Genomic DNA, 25,195 nt, shown 5'->3' on the forward strand with positions numbered 1-25,195 from the left:
GGGGTGAGTAGAAAGCAGCACCATTAAAAAAAATGGAATTATAGGAAGGGGGGAAATGTTTTGTTGCATTGATGCTGAGCCAAGTTTCTGTTCCTTAAATGATGGACTTTTATGTCACTCACCTCTAATGGAAGGGAGACATAGGATTGTGCAGAAGTACTTCACAAAATGACTTTTCTATTTCCTTGTGATTTCCCATTTTAGCGTAACCTGGGAACTGTGCTCTCCTCTTTATTCTTATACAGGCAGCCATTGCAATGCAACCAGCTGAGAAATACGCTTTCAAACACAAAGAATATTACAGTATTTCCAGACAGATTTTACTTCACCGGAGTACATAGATTCCCTGGACGATTTTGAAATAAGAGACAGTGACATATTTGTACTCACTTATCCAAAGTCAGGTAAGAGTGGAAACATATTCATAGGAAGAACCAGAATTTACCAGACTCCATTAATGGTTTGGTATTAAACCAATAGTTTAATAGTTTGGTATTAAACTCCACTAGTTTGATATTAAATTTGGTGACTAAACTTGGTCACACTTCACTTTTTCCCTTCAACCATTGCTGCTGCAGGGGTGGACATTGTGGTCTTAAATTTCAGTGGTGCCCTGTGCGACACCAAAATTTGCTTCCCCACTGCCTCTTGCCTTCAATTCTACATCAAAGTTGAGGCATCCCCTGCAGCGTCCCCAAGGCTCCTCACCCAGACCCCCAAATCTGCATCTGTTTTTCCCCTGGCTCCCTTCCTCTCCATCATTTATTTTGTTGCAATTCAGATAGTAAGAACTTGATGCAGAGACATGTTGTTTTCGATTATTTTATTCTGTAAAATAGTATGTACATTTATGGTAGTGAACTAATTAAACAAGCTTATTCTTGTTCATAGGAACAATATGGACTCAAAATATTTTTAGCTTGATTTTTCATGAAGGTCATCAAGATGGGACTGAAAATGTGAATACACTAAACAGAGTTCCATGGCTGGAGTACAAGAACGTCAATATAGATGACATCAATCGCCCATCACCTTGTCTCTTTGCTTCCCATCTACCATATTATTTAGTACCGAAGAGATTCAGGAATGGAAGAGCAAAAGTAGGCACTTAATTATCAAATTAAATGGTTGCTTTGCCTTACTTTACACTACAGCCTCATTTTCCATTGACATTTCTCAGGTCCATTGATATTTCTTAGTTTCAACAAGCCTCAGTTCCTTTGTCAATATGAATGAAAACTGGGCTTGGAACTGATTCCAATGATTCCTAAACAGTATGGACATCTATTGTTATGTATTGAAGTTCTCACCCTGGCCACCAGGAGTATTGTGTATGTAGTTTTCACTCAGGTCCACATCAGTTATTTTAGGCGGGAAACCCTGGGTTGTTGTTGCTACATTGTTGAAAGCCGGCTGCCTATAAAAGCAGGCCGGCTGAGCTGTTTGCTGTTCAGTTCTGTCCAGCTTACAAATAAAGAGCTGCTCTGGAGAAATCGCTGTGTCGTCTGCTATGTTCGGCCACAACTTAACATCTATCTTCTATCTACGTCCAGTTATATGGGTTAAAACACCCCTGCAGTGAGTTGAAGAGGTCTGCCCTGGACCAGCATAGGATACGTTGCTGCAATGAGATTTCCAGGAGTTATATATAACCATAATATAATAACTACAGAAGCACAACAAAACAGACAATAGTAAGCAATAAGACTGGCAATTATAAGCAGCAAATTAAAATGGTTCAAGCTCCAAACTGACACGATAGGAAAGGAAGGATCATGCCAGCCTCTTTTAGGAAGCAGTGTCCCTGCAAAGGCCCTTTCCTTGATTTAGCTCACGGTCCTCTAGACACGGTTGGACTTCAACTCCCATCAAAGTTAGCCAGAAATCATGGGAGTTGCAGTCCAGCAACTGTTAGTGTGCCAAAATTTCCCAAAAGGACGATGTGTGTAACAGAAAAATAAACCAGAGAATATTGCGAGAATAGTCAAGTTCAAGAGATCAATCTCATTGCTAGCAATATCTATCTCATGATTGGGAGAGTTAAGCCAAGTAGAATTTGTTATTATTCCTGCAGGTTGTTTATTTGGCCAGAAACCCAAAGGATGTTTTTGTTTCCTATTATCATTTTGCCAAAGCTGCATGCGCACTAGAAAAAGTAGAAGACTTTGGGATTTTCATGGAGTGGTTTTTGGCTGGAAAGGGTAAGGATGATTTGCCACTCTAAAACAATTCATTTTTGTCCCTTCAACCCTGTCCTCCTTTGAAAACAGATAAAATAAATTATATGTATGGTAAGGAATGTCTGATGCTGTTAGTTGCTCTGAGGAAGTCATAACTGATTTCCCACATCCCTCAGTAATACAGAATGTCTCCAACTAAATAAACTACAGCAAACAAGTTTGCGCCACTGATAGCATAGAGCTGTGCACTGGATTGGGCCCACTCCCAAAGCAAACCAGACTGATTTGTAACCTGTCTGTGTCAGGTTGAAGCAGCTACTAAAGGGTGATTTTTTTTACTGTGATTTAATGGTTTATACCACTGCTGGTTCTTAAACTGGTGCCTTTAAATTGTTTGAATTGAGTTTATATGACTGCTATGATGCTCTCTGGATGTTTTTCAGAAAATAATCTGCTCTACATTTATGACAGATTAATTTCTCTCCTTTCAGTATTTGCAAGTTCATGGCTGGACCACCTGGAAGGCTGGTACACTCACAGAGATGACTTCAATATTCTATTTCTTACCTATGAGGAAATGAGTAAGGTAAAGGGTCAAAATGTTATTCAAACTGTTACTAAACAACCATCAAAACCCACCTTTACAAAACAGAGGAAGGAAGCAATGTGATGATTCAAGTGCCCTGACTGAAGGAGATTCTGTGTCCCCCTCATCTCTGGCCAATTAGCACTCACTCTGAGTGAGCTGATCATGGCATTGAAACCTTCATGAATTCATACAATCAGTTTTAAACAGCTCCAGAAATCATACTGCCCCGCATTATTATTAACTGATTTCAAAACGGAGCTAGCCCTGGTTGACTCAGATTCACAAATCATTCACTGCCACGGCATTGTCAGTCAGGAATGTCCAGAGTGAGGAATTTACTCTTCATTGGCAAAAATACGCTTACAAGTTAGGCAAAGCATATCTATCAGTCCTCCGTCTCAGCTACTTGTAGGTGTGCGCCGGATGAGGCAGTTGCCAGAATGGAGAGGCCCTGTCCCCAACCTTGGTTTATGAATCTCCCCTATCCAAGCAGCGCACAAGCAGGCAATGACTCCGCTTGTGTGTAACCTTCTGCTCCTCCCACTTCAGTCCTCTTCTGGACCTGGAGATTGGAAGAACATGATAAGTGGGAGCAGAAGGAGGAGGCATGAAAACCCTTCACATTCCAGCAGCCTGATCTGCCTCTGCCTCCTCCTGCGCCTGGTCTTCCCTCTCCAATCCTGCAGCTTCTCCTGCCTCCCACTCTTGTCTCCCAGCTGTTGCAGATCCCCCCAGTTCAGTCTCCAAGCCGCCTTCTCCTGGTGTGCCCACCCATCAGAATCCAGCCACCACTCCTCAGTGTCCAGTCAGCCTCTGACAAGCACCAAATAAAATAAATGACAGCATGGGGCTCTTCCAGCCAGGCACCTTTTTAAAAGGCACACAATCTTTGTATGTACAAGAATGCAATGATTTTTCCAAACAAAGTGAATGGAAACAATAATTTCTGACACAGTCTTCCTTCAGGGAAAAACAATGTCTTCTGACTTTGGTAGAGACTTAGGACTCAACCACATTAGTGAAGAAAAAACAAATTGGATGCATTTTAAACATGCAATACCAGATGGCGCCAGTGAGCAGGAATTGTTTGAAATGACATTTCCCATAGGATCCCCCCTCCCTCCAGGTAAAAGATCTAATTTCTGACTTATTTATAGCGGTCCCCCGCCCCCCCTGTGTTTAGATCCACCCATAAGCGACAGCCTGCTTAGAAACCACTAAAGCTTTACTTGAATGTTCAATGCAAACAGTTCAAAACCCCAATTTAGCTGCTGCGTCCCCTCCTAGTATCTCCTCCTTTCTAAAAGATTAAAAAGCCAAGGAGGCCATGGATTCAGGAGCAGCTTTTCAGGCCTTAGACTGAAAATAGTGCACTGAAAGCATTTCCCCTGAGGAATTATGGGACTGATAATATAGTGTCATGATCCCAAGCAAGATATATCATTTCACAGGCCCTCTGATGCTGAGGAGAGATGTCACAGAACCTCCCTTGTGTCTGCAACAGGGGCATTTATTTATTTACTTGTGGACTCAGAGCTGCCCCATAATATAGTACATTCTGCATGGCTCATGGAATAAAAGTACCGTAACAATGAAAGTGCAATATGATGCAATGGCAATTATTTCAAACTAGGCCAAGAAAGATCCAGGCTGCTTGTTTTCCCTGCTTGTAATCCTGCCTATTCCATGAGTTTTAGTCTCTAGGCTGTCAGGTTTCTCTATTGTGGATGGCTTGACATCAAAACTATTTCCCATTTCAGGATCTGAGAAGCTGTGTATTGAAATTATGCAACTTCCTGGGAAAGAGACTGACGGAAAAGGAGGTGGATGCTGTTGTGGATCAGGCTACATTTAATAAAATGAAAGCAGATCCCAGGGCAAACTATGAGTTCTTGCCACCGGATCTCATGGACCACAGCAAAGGACATTTTCTTCGGAAAGGTAAGTTAATGGTAGATCACACTGACTTGGTGCTGCTTGCAGAATTCTTGACATATTCACCTGACAATTGCATCTAGGGATGGAATATATCTGGAGTTATGGATATTTATTTGACCACCACAATGCACGTTCTTTCTGTCTGCTTCCTGGGCCAGGCACTGTTGGAGACTGGAAGAACATGATGACAGTCGCACAAAGTGAAAGGTTTGACAGCGTTTTTAAGGAGAAAATGGAAAAGCTGCCCTTCAAGTTCTGCTGGGACATCCATGATGAATTATGAGTCTCCTTCCAGCTTGAAAGAAGAAAATTGTATACAGTGTGGGACACGATTAATCCATAGCTTTTGTCAACGGAGAGGATAAAAAAACCACTTAAAACATTCTTTGTGCATCACAATATGCTGTTCATTCTAAAATATGCTGAACATGTTTATTAAATATCTTTCCTATTTACATTGGTACCTTCTTTCTTCCACAATGAGATGTCGATAATATACTGTTTCTGGGGAAACCCATTTTTTTAGCCCTGAATCAGAGCCAGTGTTAATCCATGGAAAACCCAATGGCTGTCTGCTCCAATTTAGCAGTAAAGGTCAGGTTTTCCCAGGAGAAAGCAGCGGGAAAAGCTGAAGGTTGGATGAGCAGCCCTGACTCTTTCCTGAGTAAATGGTTTAGTTGGGCTTCTTGGAGCATGGCTAAATTGGACACTATACTTGAGAATATTTCTAGGAACTTTTTCTATGTCTTGCATGTGTGTACCAGTTGTCCAGATCTTGAGAATTTTGCAGGAGTCCATCTAAAGCTGTGTTGGAACCAAGCAAGAAATATTATGCATAGAGTTGTTTGCTAAGGTCCTTCTCTAGAACAGTGTGTCATCTGTTATAGCATCTGCCAATCCATGTGCTGCAAATAAATGGTGGAGAGCTGTGATTGTTGGAACACATGCTGGTGAGTATTTCAAGTCATTTTGACTAGAAGTCTTCCACAATTTCACTTGGGATGGATCTATACACAGGTGGGGGGACGGGACCACTATAAATAAGTCAGAAATTAAATCGTTATAGCAAAAGGGGAAAAAAAGTGATGTAAACTAGCAAAGAATTATTTTTGTTCTCCAGTGCCATCTGGTGTTGCATATTTATAATGCACTCAAAGTGCTGGGTTTTTTTTTTTTTTTTACTAATGTAGCTGAGTCCTTGGTCTGAAAGAATGATGTGTTGCCCATACTTTGAGATGTGCAGTGAATTTTTCTAAAAAAAAATGTTCATGGATACTCTCATTTTGATTCAAGAAAATCGCCATTTTATAGTTCGAATCGAGAAAAATAAATACAGTAAATGGACAAAAGTACAAGATTCACAAAATGTTTAGGGGTATACGTAGCCCTGTGTCCCCCCAGAGAAAAAGACACTAGAGATGAGGAACTTGTGACACATGTAGTCCATAATATGCACTAACCCTGTTTTGTGTTTTATGGCACTGAACAATCACCTTAAAAGCTTCATTCATAAACAAATTTATTAAGCGGGTAAGTCTTCATGAATACAGTTTGATTTACTTCAGGTAAACATTCAGAGGACTCTGCTGCTTGTTGCTTTCTCACCTTTGGCCCCTGAAGAATGGTTAGGTAATTGGCGTGACAAAGTCTGATTCCAGAGGAACTCACCTGACCCCAAGCCCCAAGGATGATAAACTTTGCAAGGGGCCCAAAACTTTGACCCGAGTGGATTTGAACAAGTGGTTCAGTGGGGGAACTTATTTGAACTTCAATATAAAATTGCCTCACAAGCATTTTAGATGGAGAAAGCACTCGATTCCTACTGAATGGCAATCATTAATCAGAATTCAAGCCCATGCCAGCCTATAGGAAAAAAGCTGCACCTTTATACTGTTTGATAAGAGACAAGTTTGATAAGAGACAAGTGCACCCAGAATGTATTATTTGCATTCTTTGACACACATACTCTACAGTTCACACAGCAAACACGATCACGTGAAAAAGCACAGATTCCATCATTTGCAGCTTATAAGAATACGTGAATAAAAATGGTTCTTTGTACTCTTCCAAGAGTTTAGCAACACACACATTCATTGAATCTCACATTTTAGCCAGACTCTGGTATTTATAAACTGCCATAATATGATTTAGTACAGGTTATGCCATTCTCTGCTTCTTCAAAGTCTTTAGAGTATGGATGAGTGACTCTTATCTTTTTTGTTTCCTCTCACTTTCTCACATTTTCACTGTTCTTTTTGGTTCACCATACTTCTGCACCAGTCTGTGTTTTTTAGAAGAAAAAAGTTCATGAAAATTTTTAGTGTCAGCATTTTAGTGTGCATTTCTCTTGATATACAAATTTATAGACAAACATGTTTAATACACACACAATGGTTTTTCTTAATATAACACTTTCTGTAGGATATTTGGCTAAAATAAGCATTATATCATATTATTTGTATAATAAACATGGTCCCTTTCCGTTGGAAAGCTGTTTTGCATAATTTGGATATGTGTGAATTTTGATGGATGAACTGTAGCTGTATTTCTGTTCACATATTGTTTCAGGAAGTTGAAATTTGGTTGACACATTAAACCATGTGTAAATACATGTGTATTTACACATTAAACCTTGTGTAAATACTCTTTAAAGACACTGCCTTTCAATATAAGCTCAGAGTCTTCCTTCTGTGCCTGTATATGTTTTTCCTCAGAGTGGATTTTACACACACACAGCCCAGGAGTTACACTCCTAGCCAGTTGAACCCCAGAACCAAACTCTCCCCTCTGCCCTCTAATTCTCTCTATTGCTTTTTCTCTTGATGTCCAAATTGCTGACTCCACCCACCTCTGCTTAGCTGTGCCCACAGCCAGGGACACTGAGTATATGGGGTGGAGGGGGCTTCAGCCCCCTCAATATTTGGGGGCATAGGGCTCAGACCCACTTGAAGAGGAGATGTGCGTGGTGCAGACCAGTTGAGGAGAGTGACAGTCTTGACAGCTCCTTCACATGCTGGAGCCAGGTTCCGATGGGAGCCTGTTGGGGAGGCCCAGTCACCCCCACCAGAAAATGTGTCTGGTGGATAGTGGACTGAGTGGGTCTGGCTGGGCTGGGGGGGTGTCATGCATGTGACATCATGAATATGTGATGCACTCCCCCAATGTTTGGCCCAACTTGGCGCACCTGTCCACAGCCTATGAGAAGGAGGCTACAGCTCAGTACTCTGGTGGAATTCTGAAGCATTGCATACTCTAGTCTTTCTGAGCTTTCCGTCAGAGATGACTTGTAAGGGCACTTAAACATCTATCAGTCCAACATATTTGGAATGGAGAGTACGGCATAAAATATTTGGGGGAGTAAGACATAAAGGTTACTACTTTTCTTAGATAGATTTCTAAAACAACCAATGCTAATTATTTAGTAAGTTTTATTAAAACAAATAGGGACTGTTTTGGAGTTAAAGCTGGTGTTATTGGGGTGTAAATCAGTGCAGGCATGTGTGTATGAATAGACATCCATTGGTGAATCTCAGGTCTCTCTTACCATTTGAGCCCATTTTCTACTAGTGGACCTGAGCAGACATAATACTGCATTTATTTCTTAAACGGGCAAACACCACTTTTGATCTTGGCTTTTGCTTGTGCAAAGAAACAAGTTACTCCCCTGTTGTTCTTTACATTATCGGCCTCTATGCACCTGTGTTACCTTTCTTTTCTTGCATAACTTGCCAGGAATGATTTACTAAGGAGGAGCCATCGATTTAATCAAATTCTTATTAGTTAACAGAATTCTATAAAGCAGTTTCCTTGAGAGCTCTGAACTTGAGCCTTGAAAAGCTGAAATACTCCAAGCTGCAAAAGAAATCGCTCTCTCCCTCTCTCCCCCACACTTTTCGACTCTAAAAACAAAAGGTAGGTAAGTTTTCTTGTAAATTAAACTTTCCAGGGAAAAGCAGGACTACTGAATGACAAACAACTAATCTACTCTTTCTTGAATGAGTCCTAAGGGGCAACAAGGCATTTCATTGATGCATGAAAACTCTTGTCACAGTTCATATTCCTTTCTGGTGTGACAACATTTGTGTTACCAGAGATTAATAGTTATTTTGAGGGGACTGAATGTGAACTCCCATTGTGCAAGTGGAACCCTGCTCATTCGGCATGGGATACAACCCTTAATTTATATATTGTAAAATCAATCAGAGTATTTTTCTTGTTACTATTTTGTACATACAATGTTTTCCACTAAACAATTGTTGCATTTCTTAGCAATGAAACGCAAGAATTAAAGTGATTCTCAGGCTTAATGGCACTGTATGTCATAGGGGGAGTAGAACAGAAATAAATCTCTCCAACAATGCCAGGAACAGTCAGAGGCTAACACTGAAAGGAAAACTGGTTTTGCCCCAGTTGCTTATCATCATCATCATCATCATCATCATGATTATTATCATTACCATTAATATTATTACCCCATCCATGCCGTTCATAAAGCACCCAGGAGGAATTTGCAAGTGTTCCAATTGCAGGGGGAAGTTTTTTGCTTCCTTCCCACCTCCCCTGAGTACAGGAATGAGTGTGAGGATAGCAGCACTAACCAAACTATGATGCCAGGCAGCATAAAGTGAGGCCAAGGATTGCTATTTTGCATGCTGCACACATGCACTGACCAAACAACCGTGTCAGGGTGAAAGAGGAAAGCCTTATTGTGCAGGGCAAAGCCAGCGCAGTAGCAAGGTGAGTTGTCTCTGGAGAGAGGCTCTCAAAATAATGAGGAAGGGTCAGATGAAGAAGAATTAAAGAGCAGCGGGAAGGCACCTCAGTCTAACAACAACAACAACAACAACAACAACAACAACAACAACAACAACAAAAAGTGCAAAGGCTAGGTGAGTTGCTTCAATGATGAACCAAGCCTCTGTTCTTTAAATGATGGGCCTTTATGTTGCTCACCTGCGATGGAAGAGAAGCATGGGATTCTGCTATGGGATCTGCAAAAAGAGTAGGATTTCACAAAATGACATCTCTATTTCTTTCTGATTTCCTGCTGTCGCATAATAGAGGTAACTGTTCTCATCTCTTTATTCTTATGCAGGCAATGGAACCAGCCGAGAAATACCTTTTCACATACAAAGGATTCTATTTCCAGCCAGACATGGCTTCAGCGGAGTACTTGGATACCTTGGAGGATTTTGAAATAAGAGACAGTGATGTATTTTTAGTCACTTATCCAAAGTCAGGTAAGAGTGCATTTTCATAGGAAGAACCATGATTGCCATTCAACCATGATGGATACCCACATATATGTAAATAGTATCTATTATCCTAAGGCAAGTTTAAAACCACATGCAAAATTGAGGTGAATATGTGTAGTATGGAACTTATCAGGTTACGTAAAGATGAACTGGGCAATTATTATTTTTAAGATGGAGTAATATGTTTCCCACCGGTGTCAACCTGTTTGAGGTTTTGGAAACAACATAAATACACATCAAAAACATTCAAATTTGGTTGCTAGTGGTTTATTGTATTCACTGACTTTCAGATTTTATATGTGGTTGTAAAATGGTGTTTGCAAAATTCTATTCTTAAAAAAACTTCCATACTGTGTCTCTGTATTTCAGCATTTATCTGCCACAGCTTTGCCAATAACGGGGGGGGGGGGGCATATCCAATGCAATTGTGCCCTACATGCATTAACTTCCACTTCCACAGCAGAACCTCCTTCACTCTTCTCTCGCCTTGTGTCCCCAGTGTTCCGCAAATCTGCCTTGGAGGGTTGGTGGGGTGGGGAGGACACAATAACCGGGAGTGGGAGAGAGAGGGGAAGTTCTGCATTGTATAGGCATTTAGGACTTGGGTGACATGAAGAAAGGCTTCTGCAACTGCCTTTTGCCTATTATGTTTGTCTCACTGGCCATTTGTCAATATTCCTGTTCCTAGAATGCACTGATAAAAAACCATGGTTTGAATCCACTGAATCAAAGTACTTTGGAGAACAGACAACTTTCTTTTAATTTCCTGGTCTTTGACTGTCATTTGTATAATGTTCTGAGAAGAATCTGGAATAGCGTTTTTGGTAGCTTGCTAAAAAATAAAGGAACTTATTAGCAAATATTGTTCTGTCTTCCGAAATCCTCGATGCAGAGACATGTTGTTCTCAGTTATTTCACTCTGCAAAGTACTAAGTACATTCATGACAATGAATGAATGAAATAGACTTATTCTCATTTATAGGAACAATATGGACTCAAAATATTTTGAGCTTGATTTATCATGAAGGTCACCGAGATGGAACTGAAAAAGTGGATTTACTAGACAGAGTTCCATGGCTGGAGTACAATATCCGCAATGCGGATTACATCAGTCGTCCATCACCTCGCCTCTTTGCTTCCCATCTACCCTACTATTTAGCACCCAAGGGATTAAGGAACAGAAGAGCAAAAGTAGGAAACAGCACATTTATTATTTGATCAAATTAAACGTTTGTCTTGTCTTATTTAAATTAACATCTGGGTTTCTGTTAACATTTCTCCGTTTCTGAGGGCAGTTCAGAAATTTTATGCGTATATATCCTACTTCAACAACCTGGTTCCTGGCACATTTCAGAGCCACAGAAATAACTACAGAAGCAAAACAGAAGAGACAGTAGGAACAATAAGATCAGCAATAGAATAGAATTTGTTGTTATTCCTGCAGGTTGTTTATGTGGTCAGAAACCCAAAGGATGTCTTGGCTTCCTATTACCATTTTTCCAAAACTTCACGCAAATTAGAAGAAGTAGAAGATTTTGGAATTTTCATGGAGAGGTTTTTGGCTGGAAAGGGTAAGGATGATTTCCTACTCTAAAATGAACAACTTTTAAATAATAATTTTAATAATAATTTTGATTAGTTTTCAATTACAACCCAATTACAGACTCATTACAACAATGCAATACAATTACTAATACCAATCATTATGTCTATCTTTCCCGGTTGTTGCTGTTTTCCATCATGCCTTGCCAGACAAATTTTGAAACATCTTTTTGCCATTGTTTGAAGTATACTGCACCTCTGACTACAGGTATTGATTGGAATAAAAACAGCATTCTTATCAATACATTCATTTTGATCACCGAGATTCTCCCCCACAGTGACAGGTTTATTTTCCATATTACACTTCCATATTTCTTTTTATTTCATTTCATTCCATTCCTTTACATAATTATCTTTCAAAATGTTTATATTTCTAGCTGTTAGCCATACACCAAGGTATTTTACCTTCTTTTCTACCACCAACTTTGTTGTTTCTCTAAATTCATTTTTCTGTTGTTCCGACATATTCTTTAACAGAACCTTTGTTTTATTTTTATTTAGCCTAAAGCCTGCTACTTGTCCAAATTTTTTCCAGCACCCTTGGTATGTTGTCCAAGGGGTCTTCTACCATTATCACCAGGTCATCCACAAAAGCTTTAATTTATATGATTTTCAACCCACTGTTATTCCTTTAATGCGATCATCCATTCTTATATTCTATGCCAGATTTCTAAGGTTAATATAAATAATAATGGAGACAGGGGGTAACTCTGTCTTGTTTCTTTTGGTATCTTACATTTTTCTGTTATTGTCTTGTTTACAATCAACATTGCCTGTTGTTCAAAATAAATTGCTTCTATACCATTTAAGAAAGTCTTACTGAAGTCCATCATTTCAATCATTTTTTCCAAGAGACATTATCAAAAGCGTTCTCTGCATCAATAAACATCAGTGCCGCCTGTCTTTCATCCATGACCTCTAGATACTCAATCACATCTATTATATTTCTTCTGTTATTTTTAATCTGTCAGCCAGGTAGAAAACGAGCTTGATCCTGATGTATCAAATCCTTCAAAATTACTTACAAACGTTCTGCCATAATACTGGTGAACAGTTTATAGTCATTATTCAGCAGAGAAATTGGTCTATAATTTTTTACTGCTGTTAAATCAGTATCCTGTTTAATAATAGCAGTAGCAGCAGCAGCAGCAGCAGCAGTAGTAGTAGTAGTAATAAATTTTTATTTGTACCCTGCCCTCCCCGGCTATAACCGGGCTCAGGGCAGCTAATATATGCCTTTTTCCAGGACTCTGGGACTTTCCTTGATCTCAGGATGTTATTCATAAGTTCTTTCAGTGGCTCTAAGATGTACATTTTCAGTTTTCTGTAATATTTTGTGGTCAGTCCATCAGGTCCAGACGATTAGTCTGGTTGATAGCTTTTGTCCCTTCATCCTTATCTCCTTTGACAACAGATTAAAGAAATTCTCTGTGTGGTAAGGAACGTTTTCACAATGCCATGTCTGATGCCATAGGTTACTCTGAGGAAATTCCACATCCATGCATCACAAAGAGTCTCCAACTCAGACTCCAACTACACCATTTTATGCCACTGATGAATGGTGCCCATTGACGCAGAAGGAAGGGTGTAGATCTGGCCAACTCCCAAAGGAAATCAGGTCGATTTATATTCTCTTTGCATCAGGATGCAGCAGCTACGAATCATTACAAGGTGGAGCCCCTAATCCTTAATCAAGTGTAGAGATTCGTGCCAAGTTATAACTCAGAAACCCAGACCAGGTCTCCTAAATGTTGCAAGTATTAACTGCCACACCATATAAGGAAACTGCCAGATTGAGAAGGAAGTGAGCTGGAGGAAGGCTAGACTGATCTCAGCCCACCCATCACTCTTCCATCACATTGCTTTGAAGCACTGCTGGGAGCCTTAAAATGCAGAACTCTTCTGCAAATTCCTTCTCTGAGAAAGTGTTTGATGAAGGTGGATGGTATTAATTCAGCTACTGTTTAATGGTTTGTACCACTGCTGGTACTTAAAATGATCCCTTAAAATTGTTTTAATGGACTTTATATGTTCATACTGCTTCTCTCTGAATGTTTTTTTTTTATATATATAAAATCTGATCTACATTTTATGCCAAATCAACATCTCTCACATCAGTACTTGCAAGTTTATGGCTGGACCATGTGGAAGGCTGGTACTCTCACAAGGATGACTTCAATATTCTGTTTCTTACCTATGAGGAAATGAAGAAGGTAAGTTATCAAAATGCTATCCAGTCTGATATTAAACATCCATCAAAACACTCCTTTAAAAAATGGAGGAAGGAAGCAATTTGATTATTCAAGTGCCCTCAGCTGCTTCTTCCCCTGCTAGTCTCGCTTCCTTTCCTAAAGACTCTTCAAAGCCTAGCAAGCCATGGATTCAGGAGCAGCTTTTCGGACCCTAGACAGCAAATAGTGCATATAACCATTTCCCCTGAGGGATTATGGGGCTATAAATAAAGTGTCATGATCCCAAGCAAGATATGTCATTTCACAGGCCCTCTGATGCTGAGGAGAGATGTCACAGAACCTCCCTTGTGTCTTCAACAGGGACATTTATTTATTTACTTGTGGACTCAGAGCTGCCCCAGAATATAATGCATTCTGCATGGCTCATAGAATAAAAGCAACAATGAAAGTACAATATGATGCAATGGCAATTATTACAAACTAGGCAAAGAAAGATGCAGGCTGCTTGTTTCTCCTGCTTGTAATCCTGAGAACGGGGCCCGACAGGCCTCTGTACAGCACAGAGGGTTCTTTTTAAAATGTTTTAAAATTATTCTTTTATCCTTTTAAATTCTTTTTTTAGCTTAAATGTTTAGTTGTGGTTAGGGATTTGCTTAAATTTAGTATGAGTGTTGTTTATTATAATTATTTTTAGTTTCTATTGTTTTATTGGTTTTTTGTTTAGTTTGTATTTTGTTTTTAAGGGGCGGGGTGGGCCCCAGCCAACAGAATGGCTGGGGCAAGTTCCATGGGGGGGGGGGAGGGATGTACTGGGACAACCGATCTCAGTGATCACGGGTAGGAGGAGGAGTTACACTAAGACCTGACCATGTCATTAGAGAGGAAGCAGATTTAGTTGCTGTTTGAGGACTATTCCTGCCTCCAGGTCTGGTCTTGACCAGATGGATACTGGAATCAGCAAAGGATACCCACATGACCTGAAGGTGCAGCTGTGCAATGCCAAGTCAATGATTCACAAGACCACTACCATCCATGTCTTGATCGTGGGTGGAGGAATTGATCTGACATGTGTGACAGAAACTTGGTTGGATGAAGCAGATGGTCCTGTTCTTGCCGCTGCTTGTCCACCAGGTTTCTCTTACGCACAGTAACCCAGGTCATGGGGGGGGGGGTTGCGGTGATTTTTAGGAAGTCATTAGCTTGCACCAGGCGTCCTATTGGGAAGACTCAGTTTTCTGAGTGCATGTTATGGAACTTGGGCAATAGGGGCAGTACAGGATTCCTTTTGGTGTACCGACCTCCCCGCTGCACCAAGGATTCCCTGCCCGAGCTGCTTCAGGTCGTGGCGGATGTTCTCCTGCAGACACCTGATTTGGTTGTCCTGGGGGATTTTAACATCCACACCGACACGACCTTGCAAGGGGCCGCTCAGGACTTTGTGGAAAGCATGGCCTCCATGGGGCTGTCCTTAAATAAGTTTGGCCCAAGTCATAGTCGCGGACATGCCTTAGACCTGGTGTTCACCTCTATGGATGTGGGTGACCTGACACTACGTAAAAGCGAAACAAAAGAAGTGCCATGGTCAGATCACTTCCTGGTGCAACTGGACTTCTCCGTGACCTCTGCAGGGAGGTGGGACCGATTCAGATGGTCCACCCCCTGCACTTAATGGATCCAAATGGTTTCCAGAGAGTGGTAGGGGATGTTTTATCCCATGTTGATGGCCTTTCAGCTGATTCCCTGGTGGCCCGCTGGAATGTTGAGCTAACCAAGGCTATTGGCTGTCTGGCTCCGAAGCGCCCTCTCTGATTGCATGGAGCCTGGACAGCCCCTTGGTTTTCCCCAGAGCTGAGGGCAATGAAACAATCACTGAGACGGCTAGAGCACTGGTGGCAGAAAACTCACTCTGAATCTGAGCGGATATGGGTTAGAGCTCAACATTGAGTCTACCAAGTGGCGACAGTGACAGCGAAGAAGACCTTCTTTACTGTCTCTGTTGCATCTGCAGAACACAGCAGCAGGAGACTCTTTCAGGTGGTTCACAATTTAATGGAACCACCTGTGCCACCAGGGCCCGGTAAAGGCCCCAATATCTTCTGCAATGACTTTGCAAAGTTCTTTGCAGATAAAGTCTCTCAGATTCAGAATGAGGTAGACGCCACAGTGGTAGCAGGGCCTGGGCGGGAGAGTGCTAGAGTCCTGTCTAGTCAAGTTGTATGGGATCAATTCCAATCTGTTACCTCCGAGGATGTGGACAAGCTGCTTGGATGAGTGAAACCAACCACCTGTCTCCTTGATCCTTGCCCATCCTGGCTAATAAAAGCGAGCTGCGAAGGGCTGGGCAATGGGCTCTGCAGGGTGATGAATGCTTCCCTCGGTGAGGGAGCCTTCCCAGACCCACTGAAAGAGGCAGTCATTAAACTGCTTCTTAAAAAAAAATCTTTAGATGGCCAACTATCGCCCAGTCTCAAATCTTCCATTCTTGGGCAAGGTGATTGATCGGGTAGTTGCTGAACTCCAGGCACACCTGGAGGATGCGGACCATTTGGATCCCTTCCAGTCAGGATTCAGACCTCATCATGGGACTGAAACTGTCTTGGTCACACTGGTCAATGATCTCCAGTGGGCTAGGGACAAAGTTGAAAGCTGTTTCCTAGTTCTGCTGGATCTCTCAGCGGCCTTTGATACCATCTACCACAGCATCCTTCTGGACTGTCTAGAGGGGCTGGGAGCTGGGGGCACTGTTATACAGTGGTTCCGCTCTTTCTTCCTGGGCCGTATTCAGAAAGTGGTATTGGGGGATGTGTGTTCAGACCCTTGGGCTCTCACTTGTGGAGTGCCTCAGGGTTCCGTCCTCTCCCCCATGCTTTTTTTATAATTTTTTTTATTGGTTTTTCACAGTTTTTATAAACACAAACAATACACAATACAAACAGACAAACACGCAAACAAACATGTATAATTTCATAACCCTTTTTCTTAAACCTTACTTCGCCGACTTCCCCATACCTCCCCTTTCTACCTCCCAATTTCCAAAATTGTTTCAGCAAATCCTAACACTTGGTTTTATCAAAATTTTCCCTTATTTTTTTTCTTTTACTTTAATCTTTTACAGCTGTAATCCCCTTTTTCCCCTAAAACCTCAACATTTTAGCACTCATTAATTTTACAATGTTTCTTAAGATAAACTTTAAATTTCTTCCAATCTTCTTCCGCCGTCTCTTTCCCCTGATCATGGATTCTGCCGGTCATTTCAGCCAGTCCCATATAGTCTATCACCTTCATCTGCCATTCTTCCAGAGTGGGTAGCTCTTGAGTCTTCCAATGCTTTGCGATGAGTACTCTTGCTGTTGTGGTGGCGTACATAAAAAAAATTCTATCTTTCTTTGACACCAATTGGTCGACAATGCCCAAGAGAAAGGCCTCTGGTTTCTTAGGGAAGGTACATTTAAGTACCTTTTTCATTTCATTATATATCATTTCCCAGAAAGCCTTAATCTTCGGGCACGTCCACCAAAGGTGATAAAAAGTACCTTCAGTTTCTTTACATTTCCAACACTTATTATCAGGCAAATGGTAGATTTTTGCTAGCTTGACTGGGGTCATGTACGACCTATAGATGATTTTCATAATATTTTCCTTTAAGGCATTGCATGCCGTAAATTTCAAACCGGTGGTCCACAACTGTTCCCAGTCAGCAAACATAATGTTATGACCAATGTCCTGTGCCCACTTAATCATAGCTGATTTAACTGTTTCATCTTGTGTATTCCATTTCAGCAACAAGTTATACATTCTAGACAAATTCTTGGCATTGGGTTCTAACAATTCTGTTTCTAATTTTGATTTCTCCACCTGGAAGCCATTTTTCCTGTCTTGGTTATAAACCTCCATTATTTGATAATAATGGAGCCAGTCTCGTACTTTGGTCTTCAATTTCTCATGACTCTGTAAATTCAATTTATCACCCTCTTGTTCCAAAATTTCCCAATATTTTGGCCATTTAGCCTCCATATTGAGTTTTTTCACAGCTTTAGCCTCCATTGGCGACAGCCATCTTGGAGTTTTATTTTCCAACAAATCTTTATATCTGGTCCAGACATTATATAACGCTTTCCTAACAATGTGATTTTTAAAAGCTTTATGAGATTTAACCTTGTCATACCATAGATATGCATGCCATCCAAATACATTATTAAAACCTTCCAGATCCAAGATATCTGTATTCTCGAGGAGCATCCACTCTTTCAACCAGCAAAAAGCTGCTGATTCATAATAAAGTTTTAAGTCCGGCAGGGCAAATCCCCCTCTTTCCTTTGCATCCGTTAAAATCTTAAATTTTATTCTGGGTTTTTTGCCCTGCCAGACAAATTTCGAAATGTCCTTCTGCCACCTCTTGAAACAGTCCATCTTGTCAAGGATTTGCAATGTTTGAAACAAAAATAACATTCTAGGCAATACATTCATCTTTATAACTGCGATTCGGCCTAACAAGGAAAGCTTCAAATTTGACCATACTTCTAAATCTTTTTTAACTTCTGACCAACATTTCTCATAGTTGTCTTTAAACAAATTCACATTCTTAGATGTCATATTGACCCCTAAATATTTCACCTTCTTGACCACTGTCAAACCAGTTTCATTCTGGAACCTCTCCCTTTCCATGGCTGTAAAGTTTTTATCCAAAACTTTAGTTTTTTGTTTATTCAACTTAAATCCTGCGACTTGACCAAATTCTTGAATTAACTCTAAAACCCTTTTCGTACTAGTGTCTGGCTCTTGTAAAGTAAGTACTAGATCATCTGCAAATGCCCTTAATTTATACTGTTTAGCTCCGACCTGAACCCCTTTAACCAGCTGGTCACTTCTAATCATGTTTAGCAAAACCTCCAGGACTGATATAAAAAGTAGTGGGGAAATTGGGCACCCCTGTCGTGTCCCTTTTTCTATTTTAAATTCTTCCGTTATCACATTATTTACAATTAGTTTAGCCTTTTGTTCTGAATATATTGCACCCATACCATTCTCAAATCCTTGCCCTACCCCCATCCCATGTAGATTCTTCTTCATAAAACTCCAAGAAATATTGTCAAAGGCTTTCTCCGCGTCCACAAATATCAGAACTGCTTTAGTGTTTATATTCACCTCTAGTAGTTCCAAAATGTCTATTATGTTCCTCACATTATCTGACAAATGTCTTCTTGGGAGAAAGCCTGCTTGGTCCTTATGAATCTCTTCCACCAATACTTTTTTCAGTCTTTTTGCCAAAATGTCTGCAAAAATTTTGTAATCCACATTAAGTAATGATATAGGGCGGTAGTTCTTAAGCAGAGTCTTTTCAGTCTCTGTTTTCGGTATGAGTGTAATATACGCTTCTTTCCACGATTCTGGTGCCCTTCTCCCCTCCAAAATCTCGTTGCAGACTTCCTTCAAAGGTTGTAATAACCACTCCTTCAAGGCCTTGTAGTATCTAGAAGTCAACCCATCTGGTCCTGGAGATTTGCCCAGTTGCATGTTTTGAATAGCACCTTCTACTTCTTGATCAGTTATTTTCTGATTTAGGTCTATTTTACTTTGATGAGAGATTTTTTGTAAACCAAATTTCTTAAGAAACTCATCTATATCTCTTTCATTCTGCGGCCCTTGTGAATATAATTTTTTAAAGTAACTCTGAAAACAGTTTCTAATTTCATTTGGCTTATAAATGTTCTTTCCTTCCACCTCTAGGCTTGTAACCGTATTTAGTTTTTGCCTTTTCTTCAATTGCCAAGCCAGAAGTTTACCACACTTATCCGCAGATTCAAATGTCTTTTGTCTCATTTGCTTAATCTTCCATTCTATTTCTTGGTTCATCAATTCCATGTATTGTGTCTGATATAACTTAATTTCTCTCAAAATCTCCTGGGACTTTGGCTTAGATCTCAATTTCTTTTCTCCTTCTTTTATCTTTTCCAAGATCTTGTCCTTCTTCTCATTTTGTTTTCTCTTCTTTATTGAATTTTGTTGTATTAAAAATCCTCGCATAATAGCTTTACTTGCGTCCCAGATTACTCTTTTTTCCACATCTGTTTTTAAGTTTATTTCAAAATAGTCTCTCAAAGTTTTTTGGGCCTTTTTATAGACCTCCTCATCTCTAAATAAGGAGTCATTCATCCTCCATCTGAAAGAGCCAGCTGTTGTTAACTTCATCTCCATCTTTATGGCGTTATGGTCAGAGCAAGTTTTTGGGCAGATTTTCACTTTCTTTATCTTTGGAGCCATCCCACTAGTGATCCAAATTTGGTCAATTCTAGTCCATGTCATCATGGCTTCGGAAAAGAAAGTTCCCTCTCTCTCGAGAGGGTTCTTTGTTCTCCAGATGTCAATCAAGTCCATATTTTCAGTCATTTCGAAAAAAGTCTTTGGTAGTCTCCCATCTTTAGAGACTACCTGTCTTTGTGATTTGTCCATATTTGTAGATACTACTCCATTCATATCTCCCATCATAATTAGATTGTAGTCCAGATAGTCCATTAAGATCTCATGCAGCTTCTTAAAAAATTCCGACTTCCCTTCATTTGGTGCATAAATCCCTAATATCAAAAAATTTTCACCTTGAACTTGGATTTCAATTGCCAAAAATCTTCCATGTTCGTCTTTAAACATCAATTTTGGAGAGAATTTTTCCTTTGCGTAGATAACCACTCCTCTTTTCTTAACTTTATCAGATGAAATAAATTCTTGTCCTAATCTCTTGTTGATGAGTAGTTTTCTATGCAATCTTGTCACATGAGTTTCCTGTAAACAAATCAAGTCCAAATGTTCTTTTTTCAATAAATGAAACACATTTCTCCTTTTTCGAGGGATGTTTAGACCATTACAATTCCAGCTGAGAAGTTGCAGAGCCATCTTGAAGTTTCTCCCCCATGCTTTTTTAATGAAGCCGCTGGGAGAGATCATCAGGGGGTTTGGGCTGGGTGTTCATCAGTATGTGGATGATACCCAGCTCTAGCTCTCTTTTAAATTGGAACCAGTGAAGGTGGTGAAGGTCCTGTGTGAGTGTCTGGAGGCGGTTGGAGGATGGATGGCGGCTAAGAGATTGAATCCTCACAAGACAGACGTATTGTTTTTGGGGGACAGGGGGTGGGTAGGAGTGGAGGGCTTCCTGGTCTTGAATGGGGTAACTGTGCCTCTGAAGGATCAGGTGTGCAGCCCAATTCTGTGTCCAGGGCTGAGACCCTACCTGCCCTTGGACTGCCTTGCCAGAGTGGTGCATGCTCTGGTTATCTTCTGCTTGGACTACTGCAATGTGCTCTACGTGGGGCTACCTTTGAAGGTGACCCGGAAACTACAACTAATCCAGAATGTGGCAGCTAGACTGGTGACTTGGAGTGGCCGCCGAGACCACATAACACCGGTTCTGAAAGACCTACATTGGCTCCCAGAACGTTTCCGGGCACAACTCAAAGTGTTGGTGCTAATCTTTAAAGCCCTAAACAGTCTCGGCACAGTATACCTGAAAGAGCGTCTCCACCCCCATCGTTCTGCTCGGACACTGAGGTCCAGCCTCAAGGACCTTCTGGTGGTTCCCTCACTGCGAGAAGCGAAGTTACAGGGAACCAGGCAGAGGGCCTTCTCGGTAGTGGCACCCACCCTGTGGAACGCCCTCCCATCAGATGTCAAAGAAATAAACAACTATCTGACTTTTAGAAAACATCTGAAGGCAGTCCTGTTTAGGGAAGCTTTTAATGTTTGGTTAATTATTGTATTTAAATATTTTGTTGGAAGCTGCCCAGGGTGGCTGGGAAAACACAGCCAGATAAGGTTGTTGTTGTTGTTGTTGTTGTTGTTGTTGTTGTTATTATTATTCTGCCTGTTCCATGAGTTTTAGTCACTAGACTGTCAGGTTTCTCTATTGCGGATGGCTTGACATTTAAACGACGTTCCATTTCAGGATCTAAGAAGCGCTGTATTGAAATTATGCAACTTCCTGGGAAAGAGACTGACGGAAAAGGAGGTGGATGCTGTTGTGGATCAGGCTACATTTAATAAAATGAAAGCAGATCCCAGGGCAAACTATGAGTTCTTGCCAAATGATTTAATAGACCACAGCAGAGGGCATTTTCTTCGCAAAGGTAAGTCAGTGGCAGATCAAACTGACTTAGTGCGGCTTGCAGAATTCCCGACAGATTCACTTGGCACCTACTATGACATTTGATAATAGTGATTTCACTTTTTCCAGTCTTCATGAAACTCTCAGTTTCTGGTGTTTCCTAATTTTATAATTGTTCTATTATGTACTTTCTCTGTTGTTTTTTACTTCTTCTAAATATGTATATTTAAGGGTGGCATAGTTGTCTTTCCAATCTGGAGTGTGGAAACTTTTTCACACAGTCATTCCCAACTAGGGATGGAATATAGCTAGAATTATGGATATTTATTTGACCACCACAATGCACGTTCTTTCTGTCTGCTTCCTGGGCCAGGCACTGTTGGAGATTGGAAGAACATGATGACAGTCGCACAAAGTGAAAGATTTGACAGTGTTTTTAAGGAGAGAATGGAAAAGCTACCCTTCAAGTTCTGCTGGGACATCAATGAGGAATCATGAGTCCACCTTTAGCTTGGAAGAATGAAATAAAGTGTGCTGTATGCATTTAATCCAGGCCTATTTGTAAGAGTTAGGGGCAAAAATGTGGCTTAATAGCTTCCTAATGCTTGAATATGTGTAATATTTCTTGTTTTAAAAAAAAAACATTACAATACAATTACATTTGTACTGTAAACCTATTCTCTTTCTGCATTCCAACATGTCCTAATTTTTGACTCCATGTGCAACAGTCAAGTTGCAAGTGCAAATTAACTATTGGGATTAGTAACTGTATTATAATTTGGCACTGTTTTAATGAAGCTACTACTGGATTATTGTAATTGAAAATTAATAAAGATTATTGTTAAAAAAACCTAACTAACTATTGGTGTTGCAGATGCAAATGTAAATCATCCGACTCACTCAAGTAATTTATTTATTTATTGTTGGTGGAATTCCACTTCACACTCTTCCAGTTGTTCTCTCAGGACAAACATTTCAGTCTGCCAGATGACACAACCCCTCCCCCCTCACCTTCCTTTCCCTCTGCGCTGTTCTTGGGGTTCTCCTTACCCCCACAGAGTCATTTTTGAGGGTGCGTTGGGAATATGCAGGGAGGATAAGTGGGAAAAATGGACAGTGTATGTTTGATGCCCATAGCAATTTCCTTCATGGGTTAGATTGAAAAGGGGGAATTTCCATCAGGATCATGGAGCAGCGAGAAAGGGTTAAAGCAAATTTTGGGGAATGGAGGAGGTGAAATGAGGACCCCAAGAAGCATCTGAGTCCAGGGAGGAGGCCAGTAGTAGAGAAATGTTCTGCCCTGTAACATTGGACACCTCAAGCCAGACACCTCCTGCTGTGGAACAACCTTGGTGACTCTTCCAGTCAACAAGAAGCCTTCCCCTTCAGGGGAGGAAACTAGAGTAAATTCAATGCTAAGCCATTGCCAACACTGCCACCATCTCCTCCACGGACACTGCACCAGTGCAAAAAATCCTTGCAGACCCAACTCACCTGGAGGGTGCCTGTTTGCTTGCTAGTCTCCTTAGAGAGCTTAGGGCCCAGGTATTCTTGGAACAGGGCCCAAACATGGGACATATGAAGGGAGAAGCTGCACTTTGAAGGTCTAGGAAAATTTAGCCCAGGGCCTGAGAGCAGCAATCAAACACATCAGGCCCTGGGCAAGGTCTCAGGAGCTCAGAGGGGCACATCACTAGTCCCAGCCTTACCCCACAGCCCATCTCTGAGAGACTGGGCTGGAGCTGACAGCAAAGCAGTGAAGAAGCCCTCTGCATCCTACCCCCACACTCTAGGTCAAGAAAGATTGCTTATGCCATCTTGTTGCATGCCACCCCAATTTTGAGCAGTGCCAGATTCGAAGTGCTCTTTCTCTCAAAAAGGGTATGTGACTATTCCATGTTTGGGAGACATTACAGTAAAGGACCGTGCATGTTGATCTTGGAACCTCCCAAGAAAGGTGCCAGATCCTGTGCAGCAACTAGGGATGGCATTTTGTGACAACCTGGCATTACAACTATCTATATTTGACCACCGCAGTGCCAGGCACTCTTGGAGACTGGGAAAACATGATGGCCATTGCAAAAAATTGAAAGCTTTGAGAGTGTTTTTCAGGAGCAGATGGAAAGGCTCCTCTACAGGTTCTGCTGGAACATCAGTGGTGAACTGAGTCTACTTCCAGCTTGAGAATATTTTTTACAAACTTTTTCTCTGTCTTGCATATGTGTACCAATTGTCCACACAATTGGTACACACATGCATTGGTACACACAAGGGATGCGGGTGGCGCTGTGGATTAAACCACAGAGCCTAGGACTTGCCGATCAGAAGGTCAGCGGTTAGAATCTCCGTGATGGGGTGAGATCCCGTTGCTCGGTCCCTGCTCCTGCCAACCTAGCAGTTTGAAAGCACATCAAAAGTGCAAGTGGATAAATAGGTACCACTCTGGCGGGAAGGTAAACGGCATTTCCGTGCGCTGCTCTGGTTCACCAGAAGCGGCTTAGTCATGCTGGCCACATGACATGGAAGCTGTATGCTGGCTGCCTTGACCAATAAAGCAAGATGAGCGCCGCAACCCCAGAGTCTGGACCTAATGGTCAGGGGTCCCTTTACCTTTACCTTACCAATTGTCCAGATCTTGAGAGATTTGCTGCCGTCCATCTAAAGCTGTGTTGGAACCAAGCAAGCAGTATTCTCAACAGAGTTCCTTGCTTAGGTCCTCCTCTAGAACAGGATGTGCATGTGTTATAGTATCTGTCAATCCATGTGTTGCAAATAATTGGTCAAGAGCTGTGATTGTTGGAACAGATGCTTGTGATTATTTGAAGGCATTTTGAGTAGAACTATTGCAGGCAAGAAGTAATTTCCTTGTAATGGTCCTACAAAACCAATATGGATACTTGATCATTTCCCTGGTGAAGATAAGTCACTTTGGTGGGTTACACCATATTGCTGGGTATGCATAACTGTGTGGTATAGTATAATTTCAGAAGTGTGGAAAAAGTAACGTAAGAATTACAAGAGCAATTTTATTGTACGCTGCTTGTCATTTACTCACCTTTGGCCCTTGAAGAATGCTTGTGCAATTAGCAATCCATGTGTTGCAAATAATTGGTGGAAAATCTTGATTGCTGGAAGAGATATTTATTTTTATGGTACTGAATAATCTCTTGGAAAGCTTCATTCCTAAACAAATTTATTATGAGGGAAAGTCTTATTGAGCACATTTGGCTTTAATTCAGAGGACAGGGCTGCTTATCGCTCCCTCACCTCACTCCCCTGGAGAAAGGTTGTGCAAGAAGAGTGGCAAAGTCTGATTCCAGAGGAACTCATCTCACCCCAAGGATGAT

The 25,195-nt window shown here is 41.1% G+C and overlaps 2 protein-coding genes and 1 pseudogene across 3 annotated transcripts in view; all 3 read left to right on the forward strand.

The window, feature by feature from the left end:
* The first annotated feature begins 257 nt into the window (after nucleotides 1-257).
* LOC114593342 (amine sulfotransferase-like) lies at nucleotides 258-5,162 on the forward strand (annotated as a pseudogene). The gene is made up of 6 exons (XR_013392073.1): nucleotides 258-404; nucleotides 892-1,100; nucleotides 2,075-2,201; nucleotides 2,672-2,766; nucleotides 4,530-4,710; nucleotides 4,866-5,162. The product of XR_013392073.1 is annotated as an amine sulfotransferase-like (transcript).
* A 3,390-nt stretch (nucleotides 5,163-8,552) lies between these two features.
* Nucleotides 8,553-25,195, forward strand: part of LOC114594075 (amine sulfotransferase-like) — a 31,070-nt gene continuing 14,427 nt past the window's right edge. Inside the window, exon 1 of the mRNA XM_077926069.1 lies at nucleotides 8,553-8,619. The gene's annotated coding sequence lies outside the window, so the exon portion shown is untranslated. The remainder of the gene's footprint in view (nucleotides 8,620-25,195) is intronic.
* Nucleotides 9,635-22,703, forward strand: LOC114594077 (amine sulfotransferase-like). The gene is made up of 6 exons (XM_028723241.2): nucleotides 9,635-9,947; nucleotides 10,945-11,153; nucleotides 11,407-11,533; nucleotides 13,683-13,777; nucleotides 21,690-21,870; nucleotides 22,222-22,703. The coding sequence occupies exons 1-6, from the start codon at nucleotides 9,650-9,652 to the stop codon at nucleotides 22,344-22,346; spliced, it is 1,035 nt and encodes a 344-aa protein (XP_028579074.2). The 5' UTR covers nucleotides 9,635-9,649; the 3' UTR covers nucleotides 22,347-22,703.

Source organism: Podarcis muralis, chromosome 3 (assembly GCF_964188315.1).
Source record: "Podarcis muralis chromosome 3, rPodMur119.hap1.1, whole genome shotgun sequence".
Classification (NCBI taxonomy): domain Eukaryota; kingdom Metazoa; phylum Chordata; class Lepidosauria; order Squamata; family Lacertidae; genus Podarcis; species Podarcis muralis.

Bases quoted from the DNA above. Each gene is read 5' to 3' on its own strand.
- LOC114594077 (XM_028723241.2), top strand. From the start codon at position 9,650: ATGTTGCTCACCTGCGATGGAAGAGAAGCATGGGATTCTGCTATGGGA. The intron at 11,534-13,682 runs GTAAGGATGATT...CTCTCACATCAG, and splicing joins GAGGTTTTTGGCTGGAAAGG to TACTTGCAAGTTTATGGCTG. The intron at 13,778-21,689 runs GTAAGTTATCAA...GTTCCATTTCAG, and splicing joins CCTATGAGGAAATGAAGAAG to GATCTAAGAAGCGCTGTATT.